Source organism: Rhamphochromis longiceps, linkage group LG12 (genome assembly GCF_057381845.1).
Source record: "Rhamphochromis longiceps isolate RC_006_pf linkage group LG12, R_longiceps_female_GT1.1, whole genome shotgun sequence".
Classification (NCBI taxonomy): Eukaryota; Metazoa; Chordata; class Actinopteri; order Cichliformes; family Cichlidae; genus Rhamphochromis; species Rhamphochromis longiceps.
Window position 1 is genome coordinate 37,252,899 of NC_140568.1, and position 19,507 is coordinate 37,272,405.

At 40.5% G+C, this 19,507-nt stretch overlaps 1 protein-coding gene across 3 annotated transcripts; it reads left to right on the forward strand.

Moving 5' to 3' along the window:
* Positions 1-225: 225 nt before the first annotated feature.
* Positions 226-18,426, forward strand: LOC146657823 (uncharacterized). Of its 3 annotated transcripts, none has more exons than XM_085426145.1 (11): positions 226-382; positions 706-770; positions 856-4,817; positions 4,914-5,179; positions 5,797-5,915; positions 6,273-6,401; positions 6,548-6,791; positions 8,056-8,198; positions 8,301-8,380; positions 12,274-15,556; positions 18,302-18,426. In XM_085426145.1, the coding sequence occupies exons 2-11, from the start codon at positions 761-763 to the stop codon at positions 18,325-18,327; spliced, it is 8,262 nt and encodes a 2,753-aa protein (XP_085282271.1). In that variant the 5' UTR covers positions 226-382; positions 706-760; the 3' UTR covers positions 18,328-18,426. The 3 variants fall into 3 exon arrangements, with proteins under 3 accessions (XP_085282271.1, XP_085282272.1, XP_085282273.1); XM_085426146.1 differs by having other exon boundaries at positions 244-345; XM_085426147.1 differs by having other exon boundaries at positions 295-450.
* Positions 18,427-19,507: the final 1,081 nt, after the last annotated feature.

Sequence of the window (19,507 nt, forward strand, 5' to 3'; positions counted from 1 at the left end):
CATACGTTTTCGTGAATATTAACAAACACATATTTTTTTTTATCAAATTGATAAAATTTAAAAAAATACAATTAAGAAATCCTAGTTCGTATTAAACCAAAATATCCTGTCGTTATATCGAATCTCGTGTAACTGCTGGTAAATAACATTATAACTGATATTTTAATTACTTACACAGCGGAGGTAGTTTTCAGGTAGTTTTATTTTGAAGGGTTGGTGAATTCTACGGAAGTGAAGATGTTTTGTTGCGGTGGGGGAAGCACAGGCCAGGGAGAGTCACACACGCTTGAAAAATGGCGGAAACGTGCTCCGTGTTCATGCGACCTCCAGCAGCGGTTCAAAACGGTGCCTCCTAAGCCTTGTCCTGTTTTTGTGTGCATGCGTGAGTAAAAACCTTGCGTGCATCGCGCACTTTAGCGAGTTGCACATCTCGGCATTTTGTTAAAATAGGTAGGATCTGTTTATTCGGTTGACTCGTTTTACGTCTCCTTCCTGTTGAATATGCTACACTGAAAGTTAAATAGAGGTGTTGAGTTCTTTGTGCTGCCATATTTAAAGATAATATTAGCAAAGCGTACAATCTCGCTCTCTCGCTCTCTTTAAGTATTCACTTGTGTGTATAACTTAATAACGGATAACGAAGTAGCGTCGGATTATGTTGTGCTGCTTCTGTGCCTTGAGAAAAATAATAATCTGTTTTTTCAGTTGTCTAGGTGTGTCACTTAATGTGTAAGGCTGTGGGTTAAAAGAGGCATGCAAGATGGAAAACGGTATGTATCACAGAGGTATGCAACGTCTTTGTGAATAGATACTGACCTATGCTGATCTATACTGGTCTGTTGCCTGCCCCCTCAGATACAGTGGAGTGCTCCACCTCTGGCCACATCAAGCAAGTCATCAGCCAAGCAGTCACTGAAGAATCCCAAGTCGAGGCTTTCCATTGTAGTCACTGTGTGCTGGTCTTCAAATCGAAGGTGTACCTTTTTGAACACCTCAACAAGGTGCATGGCCTCAATACAGAAATTTCTCTCAGAGAGGCTGGTTTATGCCCTGGGACTGACAAAGCCAACACAGAGAACAGCAGCAGCAGTTCAGGAGATAATTTTAAATGCCAGAGGTGTGATTTTAAAGCTTGTAGTTGGGATGGTTTAAGTGAACACGAGGAACTGTGTCACAAAACTTCAGAAAATCCTAACGTGTCAGGAGGTGTCATCATTTCAGAAAACCTCGACAGCACTTTAAGTGTCATTTCAGCAAACCAGAACAATGAAGCTGCAGGAACATCGGAAGATCCATCAGTTCTTTCAGATATTTCTACCTCAGAAGCAAACTGCACATTAAAGGACCTGAAAATTTTGCAGGAATCTCCTTCAAGCTCCTGTCCAAACAGTAGTGGTGTGTTTAAAGTCACAGCAAAGTCTGTGATAGATATCACCGGAAGTAAGTCGTACCCTTTTTTGCACACTGACTTGACTACTGATTTGACTAAAACTCCGGAACAATTCAGAAAGGAAACTGTTCCTGACAGTGCTGTGAAGAGATCCAGTGGTAAAAGTTTAAAAGGTCATCCTGTCAAAAAAGCCAAGTTGGATAACGAAGAGATGCTCACGGAAAAAGAAAAAGAAAATAGACAACAGTCATCCAGCAGCGAAGTCAGCGAAGATGAAGACGAGGCAGACGCGGCAAAAGTGTATTCTTGTAAACATTGTGACTACAGTGACGTAGGCATCAGGCGAATTTCTGCCCATTATCAAAGTGACCACCCTTATATCAGATACAATTCTGTCTACATTCAGGACGCAAGTGATCACAGTGCCACCTTTCGTTGCTTGGAGTGTCCAGTTGAGTTTTTAAGCACAGCTGACCTCAAGAGGCACTACTTGGAAAATCATCCAGATGCCCCAGATGTATTTGCCATGAAATCATGTGGCCTCAGTTTGGTTTTCAAATGCTTTCTTTGTAAATTTACTATCAATCTATTGAAGTCTTTGAAAGAACATTACAAGACAAAGCATGCAACATATGAAGTGGAGAATTCCTTATTGTTCTGCAGATATTCAATGTCTGAATGCCAAGAGGAATCGTCTCAGCTGAGTCTAGATGTTCACTACCAAAAAAGCCACCCAGATGAAGTAATCACATTAGATAAAATCAAACAGTCCGCTTGTCCCACATCACATGCAGCATCAGAGATGACATCTGAGAAGTGTTCAGATTCTGTGATTGTAGTAGATCATTCAGAGACCACACCAGAAGCCTGTAAGAATCGTTCAGAATCTTCCCAAACCACGAAAGGGGAATCTTCGAAGTTTCCAACAAAATCCAGTAATGAAATTACTACTGGACTGGACATTTCCTCATCCAGTTTACCAAATGAAACATTTTACTGCCAGTTCTGCAGTTACACAAGTACCGAGGTTAAGAGTATCCTTGGTCATCACTATGCAAAACATTCTATGGATGCACCAATAGGTACTGATGATGTCCTAGGGTACAGTGCTGAGATGCAGAAACGTCAGAGTGAATCTAAGATGTCAAAAAGTCCTTCATCTTCCCAATTTAATACTAGTAAACAAGTGAAGATGTGTAGGGAAAAAGAAGATCTGTATAAGGAGGATTACACAGCAGATGCCTCAGAAACAGGAGAGAGACAGAACAAGTCCTACGCATGTCCAGAAAACTTGTTTTACTGCCACAAATGCAACTTTGGAAATCCGTCTGTAAAAGGAGTAATTATCCATCAGGCTAAGGTTCATCGAAAGTGTAATTCCAGCACTAAGTGTGTTCTTGAATATACAGCTTTAATCCATGATGAAATCAGGAAAGCAAATGCAAAGGATTCCTCTTCTTCCCGTCTACCTCCTCCTATAATAAATGAAGGCGAAGAAAAAGCATTTTTTTGCCACTTTTGTAACTACAGGCATAGTACTTTGGATCGGGTAATGCGCCATTACAGCAAAACACATCATGGATTTAAGGCGAAGACTTCAGAAGTCCTTCTGCATACATCTAAGATCCACGATCAGGCACAGAAATCTCCTCTAACATCCACTCAAAATGAAGAAGCTGCTCAGGAAATCCTCAAGCTGAAAATGAAAAAGAAAAAAACAAGGAAGCATTCAAAGTCTTTGGTCATTTCAGCAACACCCTCAGTGACAACCCCACACACAAAGAGGTCCCTGAACTGTTACTCATACGCATGCGCATACAAAACTGACGTGATATATGCTCTGAAGACGCATTTAAGGAAAATTCACAAAGTAAAGCGTACAGTCACAGATATTTTAAGATATTATTTTAGACAAGGATCATTAAAGCGCGGCTATTATTGTGAATTCTGTGTTTTCAGACATGAAAAAGCTGCAGCAGTTTATGAGCACTACCAGGAACGCCACCTAGGACGTGTCCCCTGCGTTGAGTATGTAAATTCTCGGTTATATGCTGGTCCTGAAATAGTCCTTTCTAAAAAGAAGAAGCCTGATCTAGAGCAGAGTGGAGGCAATGGCACTGAAAACAGATTGCTATCCCAAAGATCCGGACAAAATAAAGCTGGTTTGTCTTGCAAAAGATGCTCTTTTAAATCTAAATCTTTGTCAGATCTGGCACACCATTACCGAATGGTTCATCCTTTGAATGCAAAACTTTCCAAGAAAACAAGCGCAAGCTGGCGGGTGGAAGACCAAAGTGACAGATCTCGCTCATTGTCCTCCAAAGTGTTCAAGTGCCTTTACTGCTCTGCAAATTTTAATAGCAAACAGGGTCTCCACATTCACTGTGGATTGAAACACCCGGAAGCTGTAATTGAAAGATTTGAACAAGAACAAAAACCAAAACAGCAGCGCAAAAAAAGAAGGCATAAGACATTGAAGTCTAGCATAACAGCAGAAAAAAGCCTCTTGATCTACAAGTGTCCAAACTGTCCATATGTGAATGTTAGCTACCAAGGGACCCTCACTCACTGTCAAATGAAGCATCCAGCAATTGTAGTCTGGGCAGATGAACTTGAGACAGGTGAAGTCTTTGCATCAAACATGGTCAATTGTACTTTAGGAAGAAGTTCTAATGAAAGAGGGTACTTGTGTAAAAAATGTTCACAAATCCATGGATCACTGACAAAACTCAATGCTCACTGTAAGATGGTTCATCATGACAGAAAAGTGTATGAGCACACTGACACTGAAAGCCAGCCGGTTCACACATCTCGGGGCTCAGCACGGAAGGATGCCTCTGTGAAAAACAAAACTTCGAGAAGAGTAAAAATTGCGAAAAGTAGACAGGCTCCACAAACGGAAACTCCTGAGGCATCCCCATCAACTTTGCTGTCCGGCCTCCGCAGCAGCAAACAGTTGTACAAGTGCCAGATGTGCACCTATAAAGGACCGTATCGAAAATACCTCCAGCGCCACTACAAAAATTATCACAAATTGGATGCAGTCAGTATTTACAAACTTCTTGACAAATATAATAAGCGTAAATGGAACTCTCCCAGCAACGTACTTAAATCAGGCAACAGCACAAAGGTTAAATGTTTGAAATGTCCAGAATTAACATTCAAGTCGTCGCAGCTGCTCATTGACCACTATAGTACTTTTCACCGCTCAGAGTGGAAATTGGACTTTACTGTGTTGTCACTAGGATTGAGGAAAAAGAAAAACACAGGGGTTTACAAATGTGACCACTGCAACACACAATTAAATGGGATTCGAATGGTGTGTTATCACATGGATCGCCACAGAGCAAGGATGCTAGAGAAGGCCAAGGCTGCGCAGAGAAAGGAGTCGCTTATTAGCACAACACTAGAGCAAGAATCCAGCGAGGTAAGTTGACGCTGTAATTCCTGTCTACGCTCTTTGTCTTCTGATCTACTCGTGTTATTTGACCATTACTGTGATTTTTTTTTTTTTTTTTTCCAGCCCTGCAGGCAAGATGAAATGACCACATTGGAAACTGTGAACGAGGTTAATCGTTGGAACGGGACACCAGTACAGAGCGCCGCTACATCAGAACTCTCTGATGTACAGCAGCCAGAACTAGAATCGAATGGAGACAAACACACGTGTAGACAGTGCGGCCGGATGTTTATGTCATTGAAAGGCTTGCATTCCCATGAGCACAGCCACGCAGCCCTGGCAGCCATCAAGAAATTGGACAATAGCTCCACATCTGGATTAAAACACAAGTAAGAACTTTGGGCTTTTTTTATTGTTAAAAACTAAACTAAAAAAAAAGTAATAATGGCTAAATTTAGACTCATATATTAAAGCAGTCACACCATTTTGCCACGTTTTTTTTTTTGTTTTGTTTGTTTTTATTGTTGTTGTGGGCTCACTTAAAAAGTAACATAGCCAAATGGAAATTTTAACAGTTGGTCTTGTTTAGTCTGAAAAAGTACAGTGCCTATCTGGGTATTGGAAAACCTTTGCAGAAAAGCTTCTTTATCTCAACATTTTCACTTCCTGGTTAAATAAAAAGTTAGACTCCCCTTTCCCGCTTTCCTCAATTCCACCTCTATCCACTCCTGTATAACTTTAAACTGTACAAGAAGACCGTTTCCTCATAAATCGAAACAATGGCTTTCTGACAAGAGAACCAAAGTCGAGAAATTATACCTCCTTTACAGATTTTAGGAGTTACTTCATCTACTCTCTGTTTGACTAATGTATCTTTCGCAGGCTTGTTGAAATTGAATTTTGATTGCTTTGTTCGTTAAAGCAAGTCCCAAACACCCCAAGCTGTATTTTTTGTGAGAGTTGAATGATTGTGAACCTTTTTTTTTTTTTCTTTTTACCTCACCAGCATTAGCAAATATCTCATCCACAAATCTGGAACTCTGAGACCTTTTCTGTGTAGTTGCTGTACCTATCGGACAACAATCTTTGGCCTCTGGAGGAGTCATTTTATGAAAAAGCATAATGGTAAGAACTCATTTGTAAGATCACCAGTGGTATCTTATGAGCATTAAGTGTCAAATGCATTGACTTTGATCTGCGAACATTGATTTCAAAATCACCAGAATTTTTAAAATTAGTCTTTTGTTGTAGATTATTAGCATAAGTTTTCTGTATGCTGGATTTGGTCAAGTTAATATGAGTTGTCACAGGTGCATTTTATATTAGAAGCTGACTTTAACTGTTCAGACTGGGATGGTTTTGGCTTAGTTTTAAAGACAGCCACATCTTTCACAAGAAGGGGTTTGAGAGATTTCGTGTGGCTTTATGTCTGCGTTTATGTCTTTCCTTTTTCATTTGGTTATTCTTTTGCTGAATGCTTAGATCTCATCATGGCTGCAGCTGAGACTGAAGACAAAGATGAGAGTGAAGAGAGGTTTAAGGAGTCCTCTAATTCATCAGAGAAAATGAACAGCTTGCCTGAAATTGATGAGCGACCTGAACTGATTAAAGGCAAGTCATATCTCATGTTTTTTTGTGTGTGTGTGTGTGTTTGTTTGTTTGTTTGTTTTTTAAACTTGGTCTTGGTTTTCATAAAACAAACAGTTTTTGGTTTTGTAGCAGTACTAACAGACTGTGGGTCCTTGAAACTTTGACAGGATCTCTGTACTTGGAGCCCCCAGATGTGCGGCGCCAGTTAAACCACTACACCATGATGGCACAGAGCAGCATCAAATCTAAAGTGAACGTGCAACTTTCAAAATTACCTGAGAACAGCGTGCTTCACTGTGAGTTCTGCAATTTCAGCACTGGACACCTGTCTAGTATCCGGCGGCACTGCCTAAATTGGCATGGAAAGAAAATCCTCAGATGTAAAGACTGCAACTTTTTCACAGGTTTAAGGTAAGGTGCTGTAAGAGTTTGTAGTTTTGTGTGTACAAAAGATTTTTGGCTTTTTTTTTCTTTAATAAAATTTAGTGTGTTGCTAAAAATCTGCAAATTGTACTACTTAGCTTTAACTATTTAGCTTTTGTTTTTGAAAATGGAAAATGTACACAAATGATATTCTGGGATTGAAAACTTCGAAAATATTTTTATGTAAATATTAGGGCTGCTCAATTAATCGAATTTTAATCACGATTACGATCTGGGCTTTCAACGATCATTAAAAATGACTGAGCGGATTATTAGCCCCTCCCTCGTGCTTTACTCTCGCGCTGCTTCGTGTGGCAAATCGAGCGCACCTCTCTGCATTTCGAACACGTGTCACAACAATTAAGAGGACCCGAGGGAAGCTCCGAAAGCTAAGCAGAAGTTATTTGGAGAGGAGAGTGACTGCTGTTGGTTGAAAAGAGAGGTAAAAAAAACTTCAGTGGTGTGGAAACATTATGGGTTGGCGGAGTCAGACGTGGATCAAGTAGACATAGTGTGTAAACTTTGCTACAGTGTCGTAGCTGCACCACAGAGCAACACTGCAAAGTTCACTAAACATAGATGTTTACATTTTTCATTTATTTTTTATATTGCAAACATTTGCACTGTTATCACTATTTGCACACTATTTTATATTATTTTTTGACAATCTTTAAAGTCATTATTCAATACATTGTTATTGTTAAATAAATATCGTCAAATAATCGAGATCTCAATTTCAGTGAAAATAATTGTGATTATAATTTTTGCCATAATCGAGCAGCCCTAGTAAATATTCGTTTTCACATTTGTTTTAAATGTTGCATTTATTCTCGCATTTGCATTCAGGATGAGTAATAATTGATACTTTTAATTCTGCATCATCACACATGCGCAGGATCTGACTAGTTTCTATAGTCAGGTGACATAATGCATTCCTGGTTTGCCTCAAGGAGGAGACACAAATCCCTTTGGGGTGGCATCGGGAAGAGAACCTGGCATAAAAGTGTGCTAAATCAAACATGCCGCGCTATCTGCTGTTTGAACCCTTTTTGAAGAAGAAGCTTCTTTTATTCAAATTTAGACATTGTTGTCAATTATTTTAAATGTATGGGAATAACTTGGATGAGTTTTATGAGGTATTTGACTTGACAGACATCTTGAATTTGTCATTTCTACTCATTACTCAACACGAGTTGTCACCAAACACCGACAGATTTGCAATGTTATCACTGATTTCTCCTGTTGTCATTAGGAAAACTCTGGAAATGCACATGGAGACGGGTCACTCTACCTGCCAGTCAAAGCCTACTCATCAGAAGGACCTCTGCTGCCCTTTCTGTCTGTACCAAACTAAGAACAAGAACAACATGATTGATCACATTGTCTTGCATCGTGGTATGTTGGAGCATTTGCAGGATTTGTAGGAACGTGTTCTGCTTTCCGATACCTGACGCTGTCACATAAGCATTCCCTTTTTTCCTTTTTTTTTCTTTACAGAGGAACGTGTAGTGCCAATAGAGGTTCGTCGCCCCAAACTGTCACGTTGCCATCAAGGCATCATCTTTGGGTCAAAAAAGGTATTCTCTTTAACTGATGGGCGGACGGTGCTCTTGTTCTACACACTGCTGTCATAACCATGAAGATTTAGAAAATCAAGAGAAAATGAAGTTGAATGAAGAATTAAGTTATTTAAGCCTATAAAAAATGTAAACAGCAATTAGATGTCAGACGTCAACATGTCTGATATTTGAAGGGAGTAGCCAACGAAAGAGTGGGAGCATACATCCTAAAAATATGAATAGATATAAAAATGAACAAAGAATTCATCAGAATGACATTTTTAAATGTCAACCATGCATCTTGCTTAGTAGCACTGCATCACTTTCACAAGCTACATATAGACAGTGGACTTACTTTTGCAAAAGAATGGTTTTATTCACATATCACATTGGCTACAGAGACATTGGCACTGGGCCATTTGATTCCTTTAGTCTGAATGTTTTTGTAGTCCAAAAACTTTGCCACAAATCGGTTTAATATTGATTAAGGTTGCACCTAATGGAGTGATGCAGTGCATATCCTACCCCAATTCCTTGGCTATTAAAAAGTGCTACATTTACAGGGATTAAACCACAAGTAATGTCAAAGATGGACATGGACAACTACTGTGACACGATCCGTTGGTTTCTGAAATTGTGTTTTGATGCCCCAAGATTAGCATTTTCACCACAACCATCTTAGTTTCAAAGTAGGGCTGGGCGATATGGCCTAAAATCCATATCACGGTATAATTTGAAGCATGTGCGGTAACGATATATATCAGGATATATTCTTTTCTTCTGTATAACGTATTTTACACACTATAAGGCACACTTAAAATCCTTTAATTTTCTCAAAAATCGACAGTGTGCCTTATGTATGAATTCTGGTTGTGCTTACTGACCTCAAACCGATTTTGTGTTACACGGTGCGTAGAAATCAAAAAATGTTTTAGTACGACTTTGGAGAGCTATGAAAGCGCACCGCTTGATGGATTGCCGGAGCATTACGGCTGCCGTAGTCAGGAGCCTTGCGGAGTAATCCAAAACTCCGTCCACTTCAGGTCCCAAAGTCAAACACTGCAGCGTCACTGAGAGTTACAAACTATCGCAATTCTTTCATCTTTAATAAAATGATCAGCGTTTCTGCTCTACCAGGTGTAACAATTAAGTTTAACATCCAGGCATCCATGAAAACAGAATCTATTAAATTGAATGGAGTTAGAAGTTAGCAGGAAATTTGCTCGCTAGCTTCCACCTAAACATCATATAGCATGTTCTGACTGAGAGATTTCTGAAAAAATTAAAACGTACAGCTCTGCTATCACTTCCAACATAAATGAAGACAGAAAACTAAACAGCAGTGACATTTGTAAGGTTACTGAAGTTGGGCTAGCTGGTATATAATGATGTCCTACGTGATTGCTAGCGACACAGCTACGTTAGCATAACATTAGCACAGTGAAGCTGAAGGATGAATGCCAACTTTTTCCCACTCGATAAAAGTTAACGTGAGGGTTTCTAGTGGTTAGGGACAAATGCAATTGCATGGCAGGATGCTGTAAACGGACCAAACTTCAGTCAGGAGAACAACTGAGATAATCCATCCACAATACGAGGTTAGTCATTAATATACTGCAACAACATGGGAATATAGCAGCTGCGAGAGAATTCAGCATTAACAGTGGGGCAAAAAAGTATTTAGTCAGCCACCGATTGTGCAAGTTCCCCCACCTAAAATGATGACAGAGGTCAGTAATTTGCACCAGAGGTACACTTCAACTGTGAGAGACAGAATGTGAAAAAAAATCCATGAATCCACATGGTAGGATTTGTAAAGAATTTATTCGTAAATCAGGGTGGAAAATAAGTATTTGGTCACTAACAAAAATACAACTCAATACTTTGTAACATAACCTTTGTTGGCAATAACAGAGGTCAAACGTTTACTATAGGTCTTTACCAGGTTTGCACACACAGTAGCTGGTATTTTGGCCCATTCCTCCATGTAGATCTTCTCGAGAGCAGTGATGTCTTGGGGCTGTCGCCGAGCAACACGGACTTTCAACTCCCGCCACAGATTTTCTATGGGGTTGAGGTCTGGAGACTGGCTAGGCCACTCCAGGACTTTCAAATGCTTCTTACGGAGCCACTCCTTTGTTGCCCGGGCGGTGTGTTTTGGATCATTGTCATGTTGGAAGACCCAGCCTCGTTTCATCTTCAAAGTTCTCACTGATGGAAGGAGGTTTTGGCTCAAAATCTCACGATACATGGCCCCATTCATTCTGTCCTTAACACGGATCAGTCGTCCTGTCCCCTTGGCAGAAAAACAGCCCCATAGCATGATGTTTCCACCCCCATGCTTCACAGTAGGTATGGTGTTCTTGGGATGCAACTCAATATTCTTCTTCCCCCAAACACGACAAGTTGAGTTTATACCAAAAAGTTCAACTTTGGTTTCATCTGACCACATGACATTCTCCCAATCCTCTGCTGTATCATCCATGTGCTCTCTGGCAAACTTCAGACGGGCCTGGACATGCACTGGCTTCAGCAGCGGAACACGTCTGGCACTGCGGGATTTGATTCCCTGCCGTTGTAGTGTGTTACTGATGGTGACCTTTGTTACTTTGGTCCCAGCTCTCTGCAGGTCATTCACCAGGTCCCCCCGTGTGGTTCTGGGATCTTTGCTCACCGTTCTCATGATCATTTTGACCCCACGGGATGAGATCTTGCGTGGAGCCCTAGATCGAGGGAGATTATCAGTGGTCTTGTATGTCTTCCATTTTCTGATGATTGCTCCCACAGTTGATTTTTTTCACACTAAGCTGCTTGCCTATTGTAGATTCACTCTTCCCAGTCTGGTGCAGGTCTACAATACTTTTCCTGGTGTCCTTCGAAAGCTCTTTGGTCTTGGCCATGGCGGAGTTTGGAGTCTGACTGTTTGAGGCTGTGGACAGGTGTCTTTTATACAGATGATGAGTTCAAACAGGTGCCATTCATGCAGGTAACGAGTGGGGGACAAAAAAGCTTCTTACAGAAGACGTTACAGGTCTGTGAGAGCCAGAGATTTTCCTTGTTTGAGGTGACCAAATACTTATTTTCCACCCTAATTTACGAATAAATTCTTTACAAATCCTACCATGTGAATTCATGGATTTTTTTTTTTTCACATTCTGTCTCTCACAGTTGAAGTGTACCTCTGGTGCAAATTACTGACCTCTGTCATCATTTTAAGTGGGGGAACTTGCACAATCGGTGGCTGACTAAATACTTTTTTGCCCCACTGAATGAATCAATGGGACGGAAGTGGAGGAGTGGAGTTTTTGGCTATCCCCATATTCCAAAAGTACTTTGTCTCTTTGCTATTACTGTCGCTCAGTAAAAATTGCAGATGATGTTGTTTTTAGTCGCTGCAATGCTTTCAACCAAAACAGGCGCAGCTTGATGACACCATCAACATACGCTATCGCGGTAGAGCGGTATAGTCAAAATCTCTACCGTTAGCCAAATTTATATCGTTTCTACCGTATACCGTTTATACCGCCCACTTCTATTTCAAAGAATAAGATGTGGTGAGAAGGAGAGGGGCTGACAGTGAAACTGCTATCTCTATGCAGTAAGCAGACAAAAGATAATCCAACATTTTTAAGCAATTTAAACATGATTTGCAAAATAGTTGTAGTAATATTTTATTCAGTATGCTTCCAAAATCAGTGACTAAGCCCATAAACTCACAAGGAAAGTGTTTACTATGTCATGTCTGTCTTCCCATAAACTATAGGACTGGGAGTCTTATCTCAACCCCATAACTCCAAGTGTATTATATTGGATAAATGAGTTTTTGAGGCTTCTACATCATCAGTGCCCCACCCCAATATAATGTGATGGAAAAGTGTATCATAATTTGGACCTTGATTCTGTCTATGCAGGTCATGAAGAATCATGAACTCGTGGGTCAGGGGAGCCTTGATCAGCTGGAGGCAAGCGTTGATAATGTGCCAGTAACAGAAGAAGAAGAGGAACATTTGTCTAACATGGACCAGCTAGATAAAGACAGAGAAGATGTAGAAATGGAGGACCTTTTTGCAGACTGTGATGAGGTTCCACAAACTGAGAACCTGGAAGAAAACTATACCACAGAGAAAAGTGCACTCCAGATCAGGGAATGCCAGGAAACCAACGGAGAAAGTCCTGGCGAGACTTCCGAATCAGACATTCAACATGAAAATGCCAAACCAAACTCTACTGTCCAACAAGAGCTGCAAAAACAAGCGGAGCTTGTGCTGCTAGAGACTGCAAGAGAACAGGAGACAGGAAAAGTGGAACAAAGTGTAACAGAAGTGAAAATTACAGATACCCCATGTGAGGATTACGGCGATCCAGAGGAAGAGAGGCAGACAAATGAAAACCAAGCCCAACCTGAATTCACAGAATCTGGAGACAAACAACAAATGGAGACAGGAAATGTGGAACAAAGTGTAACAGAAGTGAAAATTACAGATACCCCATGTGAGGATTACGGCAATCCAGAGGAAGAGAGACAGACATATGAAAACCAAGCCCAACCTGAATTCACAGAATCTGGAGACAAACAACAAATGGAGACAGGAAATGTGGAACAAAGTGTAACAGAAGTGAAAATTACAGATACCCCATGTGAGGATTACGGCGATCCAGAGGAAGAGAGGCAGACAAATGAAAACCAAGCCCAACCTGAATTCACAGAATCTGGAGACAAACAACAAATGGAGACAGGAAATGTGGAACAAAGTGTAACAGAAGTGAAATCTACAGATACCCCATGTGAGGATTACGGCAATCCAGAGGAAGAGAGACAGACATATGAAAACCAAGCCCAACCTGAATTCACAGAATCTGGAGACAAACAACAAATGGAGACAGGAAATGTGGAACAAAGTGTAACAGAAGTGAAAATTACAGATACCCCATGTGAGGATTACGGCGATCCAGAGGAAGAGAGGCAGACAAATGAAAACCAAGCCCAACCTGAATTCACAGAATCTGGAGACAAACAACAAATGGAGACAGGAAATGTGGAACAAAGTGTAACAGAAGTGAAATCTACAGATACCCCATGTGAGGATTACGGCGATCCAGAGGAAGAGAGGCAGACAAATGAAAACCAAGCCCAACCTGAATTCACAGAATCTGGAGACAAACAACAAATGGAGACAGGAAATGTGGAACAAAGTGTAACAGAAGTGAAAATTACAGATACCCCATGTGAGGATTACGGCAATCCAGAGGAAGAGAGACAGACATATGAAAACCAAGCCCAACCTGATTTCACAGAATCTGGAGACAAACAACAAATGGAGACAGGAAATGTGGAACAAAGTGTAACTGAAGTGAAATCTACAGATACCCCATGTGAGGATTACGGCAATCCAGAGGAAGAGAGACAGACATATGAAAACCAAGCCCAACCTGAATTCACAGAATCTGGAGACAAACAACAAATGGAGACAGGAAATGTGGAACAAAGTGTAACAGAAGTGAAAATTACAGATACCCCATGTGAGGATTACGGCGATCCAGAGGAAGAGAGGCAGACAAATGAAAACCAAGCCCAACCTGAATTCACAGAATCTGGAGACAAACAACAAATGGAGACAGGAAATGTGGAACAAAGTGTAACAGAAGTGAAAATTACAGATATCCCATGTGAGGATTACGGCAATCCAGAGGAAGAGAGACAGACATATGAAAACCAAGCCCAACCTGAATTCACAGAATCTGGAGACAAACAACAAATGGAGACAGGAAATGTGGAACAAAGTGTAACAGAAGTGAAAATTACAGATACCCCATGTGAGGATTACGGCGATCCAGAGGAAGAGAGGCAGACAAATGAAAACCAAGCCCAACCTGAATTCACAGAATCTGGAGACAAACAACAAATGGAGACAGGAAATGTGGAACAAAGTGTAACAGAAGTGAAAATTACAGATACCCCATGTGAGGATTACGGCGATCCAGAGGAAGAGAGACAGACAAATGAAAACCCAGCCCAACCTGAATTCACAGAATCTGGAGACAAACAACAAATGGAGACAGGAAATGTGGAACAAAGTGTAACAGAAGTGAAAATTACAGATACCCCATGTGAGGATTACGGCGATCCAGAGGAAGAGAGACAGACAAATGAAAACCAAGCCCAACCTGAATTCACGGAATCTGGAGACAAACAACAAATGGAGACAGGAAATGTGGAACAAAGTGTAACAGAAGTGAAAATTACAGATACCCCATGTGAGGATTACGGCGATCCAGAGGAAGAGAGACAGACAAATGAAAACCAAGCCCAACCTGAATTCACAGAATCTGGAGACAAACAACAAATGGAGACAGGAAATGTGGAACAAAGTGTAACAGAAGTGAAAATTACAGATACCCCATGTGAGGATTACGGCGATCCAGAGGAAGAGAGGCAGACATATGAAAACCAAGCCCAACCTGAATTCACAGAATCTGGAGACAAACAACAAATGGAGACAGAAAATGATTTCAAAGTGGATGAAGAAACACCAGCTCAAAAGCAAGACGTTAAAGCACTTGAGCATAAAACACTGAACATTGAGGCAAAGGTAGAAGATGACATACTGCGTCATATCTTACAGTTGGCCAATGATGACAGCAAGATGCATAACAAGGCAGATGAGGGTAAAACGGTCAAGATGGAGAAGGGCACTGAGGCAAGTGATATCCCATTAGCTGAAGAGAGCAACTTCCCTTTGTTCCAGAATCCAAAGAATCAAGTTGGTATAGAGGCAAATTCAGCCTTAACAAAGCTAAATATTGCACATGTAAATAACACGAGGACAGAGGAGAGTTTAAAAATTGAAAGACATATGTTAACCCTCCCGCCCACTTGTGCACAACTTAAGATGATCACCGGTGATATTTTAGGTGTCTCGTTTACAAAATTAAAGCAGGAAGAAGTGCACACTCAGCAAAGCAGTGAACAGGAACCTAAACCTTGCACAGAAATACCAGTACTTGAGAAAGAATGTCTGAAGAAGGAAGTGCACTCTCCTGAATGCTTCAAGGAGGAAGAAGAGAAAGGTCCTTTCGAGCAGAAGCAAAACCAAGAATCTGAGATGCTCACAGAAGACGAGGAACGACACCAAGATCAGGCGCCTGGTGACCACGACGGGATGAAGGATGATGATTGTCTGCAAGAGCCTGAAGGTAAAAAGAAATTATGAGTGAATTGAAATATTAGTTTTTGTGCATTTTTGTAAGCAAAATGCAGAAGCAGTGTGGAAAAACTAAATCTTTGCGTCTATAGGATGTAAGAAGGTAAGTAACAGCCAGATGCTACAATCATCAGCAAGTATGGTGACCTCTGTAAAAACAAATTGTCTGGCAGTTCATTGATCTGATTCACATGTGTGATAAAACAATGCACAAGGCGAAGATGCTCAGACAAACCAAAGAAATATATGTAGAAGAGCTACATCTGAGACTCTAAAGGCTTCAATAGCGATGTCTAGCGATACTGCAAAGCATCACGTTTGGAGAAAACCAAACAGGATAACAGCACAAGCTGTTCACCTCCACACTTGCCTTTGTTCTACTCGTGTGCTGTGTAGATCACAGCTGTATCCACACCTGGGCATTTGTTATGCAGATGTTGTGGCAAACCTTCTGGCACCTACTTATACAGTACAGGGAATAGGGCTGCCACGATTAGTCGACTAGTCACGATTACGTCGACTATCAAAATCATCGACGACTGATTTAATAGTCGACGCGTCGTTTGAAGCTTTGTAAGATCACAAAAGACGCAGGAATAAGTAGTAGGATTTAAGAGTGTAATAACGGACTGATACAGAAGATGGCAGCACTGCATGTACAAGGATGCCAGCTGCCGTTAAACCCCGAAGAAGAAGAAGAAGAAGCAGTGTCCCAGAATTCATAGCGCAGCCCAGCTCAAACGGCGGCAGCTAGTTAGTTTTAATATTACTCTTATTATTCTTTCTGGGTCACAAAATAAAGGTTTAACATATGTTCAGGCGAGAATGTAGCTGTGTAAACCTCAAATATCTGCTCAGTTTATCAAGACACCACATATTTTCAAAAGCGCTCCGACGTTTTCGGAGACGTCTGTTACCCACTAGCTCGATAGCGAGCCGGGGGCTAGGCTCACTAGTGCCCTGAGACCCACCGCTGTCTTTCGCTACTCAGGTTAAACATATATAAGTCACTTAGATAACTTAACAATGTTATTGTTTAGCTTTTTTTAGTATTTTATTTGTTCCTGAGTAAATCAGTTTGGGTGAGATTAAAGTTATAGTTTTTACATAGCTGAATAAACGTCAAGCAGACAGCTGATTATCAGAAGTGTGAGATTCTCGAGAATATACTCCAGTGTCCTGTTATATTTTAGATAGCAAGGAGTTTATTAAACTTCACCGAAACAATCTGCAAATTTCATTAAAATTTAATAAACTACCATCTTGTCTTTATTTTTAGTTAGCACAGACCTTAAACACTTAAAGCTGTAAGCTAATGATAGTTATATAAGAGCAGATGCTGCTGGTGCAATAAGATGTACTTTTACGTCCAGTGGACGCATGATCTGATTAGTCGACTAATTGCAAAAATAATCTTTGACTAGTCGACTATCAAAATAATCGTTTGTGGCAGCCCTAACAGGGAATACTACCTGCACGAACCAGTCATCATCAGGTATTAATCTTGATTTCACTCTGCCATTACAAATTACATAAACATATGGGACAGTTTTCATGCTATATCCTCCGAACCTTTCGTAAGTGAATATTCTCTAGGGTGTACAGATGTATGAATCAAGCCTGTTCAGAGTTAGGATGTTGTATAAAATATAAATAATGCAGCATGCAGTGATTTGTATGGTATCTCTATGGTATTTATTTTAAAAAAATATTTAAAACCCCTCTCTCTTCTATAACAAGTTACAGAAAGTTGGCACCTTTAAAAAGAATGAGGACCTGTGACCAGAGCAGTACATTTTTGGATACTTTAAGAAGGTGCAGTTCATGCTTAGCACATATTTCAAAATCAAGTATCCGTGATGGTATCCAGGCATCGATTACCTTCAAAGGTATCACTAATGCTTAATAGTATCTACTAGGTTTAGAACAACAGAGACAACGGCTTTTTTAAGAAAGATCATATTTACATAAGAAAGAACACATTTGCATCATGAAATTAGAAACATAACAATGTAGAACATAAAATCGTCATTTGAATTTAGTACCAAATCACAAAAGTGAGGTCTTTAAGTTGTAAGGCAATGACCCTACAGTATTAGAGAGAAAATCACAACAATCAGATGATACCCTATAGGCAAAGCACTTGGTGATGGTGGGAAGGTAACCCTCCCTTTTAACAGGAAGAAGCCTCCAGGGAGGGACAGATGTCTGCCACAACGGTTGGGAGATGAGGTGAAACTCCTGAGCAATTTATCTTGCTCAGTTATATAAGCTATGTTCTGATCTTTGATAGGATTAGAACACAGCACAGTCCCTTCAGTTTTCAAACGCGTACAGGGTTGTAAACACAGTGGCAAAAATGTTCCTAATCACACTTTTGTGAAATATGTCAAACTCAAAACGACCATGTGTTTTTCAATAAAACAATCTGTTGCTTGAAGCATTCAACCACATCACGTGGTTTTAGCAGCCTGTTGACTTTGTTTCGTTTCCAAGAATTGTTATGTTGTTGCCTAACCTTTCAGATGCCGTTTCCAAGAATCAACTTTGTGTGATCACAGCTCTAGAACAGCTAATGTACTAAAAAGACTCTGATATGAATGTCAGAGGCCATTTCTTCACCATTATAGATGAACTCTTAGCCTAAGTTAGACATAATGTTTTTACATCTAAAGTAAAAACATTATATGTATACAGATATCCTATTTAATCACAGCAATATCTCTTTCACTTTCAGACTGTTCTTGGCAGTGTCCACTTTGATGCTGCTCACCCAGAGAATCACCTCTGTGTCTTTGGACCTTCAGGAGAAACGAGTCGTACTGACACCATCCAAAAGGCAGACTTGTGTCACGCTTCTCCCTCTAATCAACTACATCCTCAATTTTACCACACTGCTTGGTGGTCCTTTGGATTCCTATGGACAATTCATTACTCTAATGGAGGGGATCAACCTCACCTCGCCACCCAGTCCTCTAGGTGTAGTTTTCCTAAAGCTGATGCAAGTATTAATGCTAGAGTGGGTTAGATTTTATCTTGTCTTTTTTCTGAAACATCTTATCCATGATTTCAACCCTGGCATCCTCTATGGCAGTGGTTCCCAAACTTTTTTTGCTGGGCCCCCCCTTTGTTTTACAGAAAAGTGTTCTTCGCCCCCTCCCCCTTGCTCGCGCACACACGCACGCACGCACGCACGCACGCACGCACGCACTAACACATCCTCCAACCACACACACCCACGCACGCACGCACTAACACATCCTCCAACCACACACACCCATATTTTGCTCAATTGCGGTTTATTTCACACCTCAAACATTTAGTAAACAATTGAGCAAATACAAGTAATCTGCAGGTAATAAGCAGGGTTTTAATAGTTTTGCAATTTTCATTAGTTTTTATTTTATATTTAGTTTTGACTTCAGATTTTCAATTTTATATCAGTTTTAATTAGTTTTTACCAATTGTTTGCTAGTTTAGTTTTTATTTTGTTGAAAATCCTTAGTTTCAGTTTAGTTTTGATTAGTTTCAGTTATAGTTTTAGTTGTGTTTGCAATAATTAAGTGTAACAAAATCCCAGTTTCATCATATCAGTCATTCTCTTCTGCTTATCCTTGAGTATGTTGCGATTCCAGCTACCATCGGGATGCATCACGCTGCCTTGCCTGGGGTTAGCTTCTGTTTTCTGGGGATGAGGGTTGAGTGTGCTCCCTTACATTCTCATGGTAAGCTAGGTTAGCCTTCTTGTGTGAGCTTTTCAAGTGCACTTTAAGGTTTGTGGGAATTTTTTCCCTTTAGAAATGTCCCTCATAATTTGTCTCTTTCCACTACAAGACACTTGCTTTATCCAAAACACAGTCATATTCAAAGTAATCCCAAATTGGAATCTGGCGCTTTCTCCTGACATGATTCTGCGCGTGGACGGAGCAGCAACACAGACGAC

What these genes read in the sequence shown, in the direction of transcription:
- LOC146657823 (XM_085426145.1), top strand. An exon ending in TAGAGCAAGAATCCAGCGAG is followed by an intron (nt 4,818 to 4,913) that starts GTAAGTTGACGC and finishes TTTTTTTTCCAG; the next exon opens with CCCTGCAGGCAAGATGAAAT. An exon ending in TCACATTGTCTTGCATCGTG is followed by an intron (nt 8,199 to 8,300) that starts GTATGTTGGAGC and finishes TTTTCTTTACAG; the next exon opens with AGGAACGTGTAGTGCCAATA.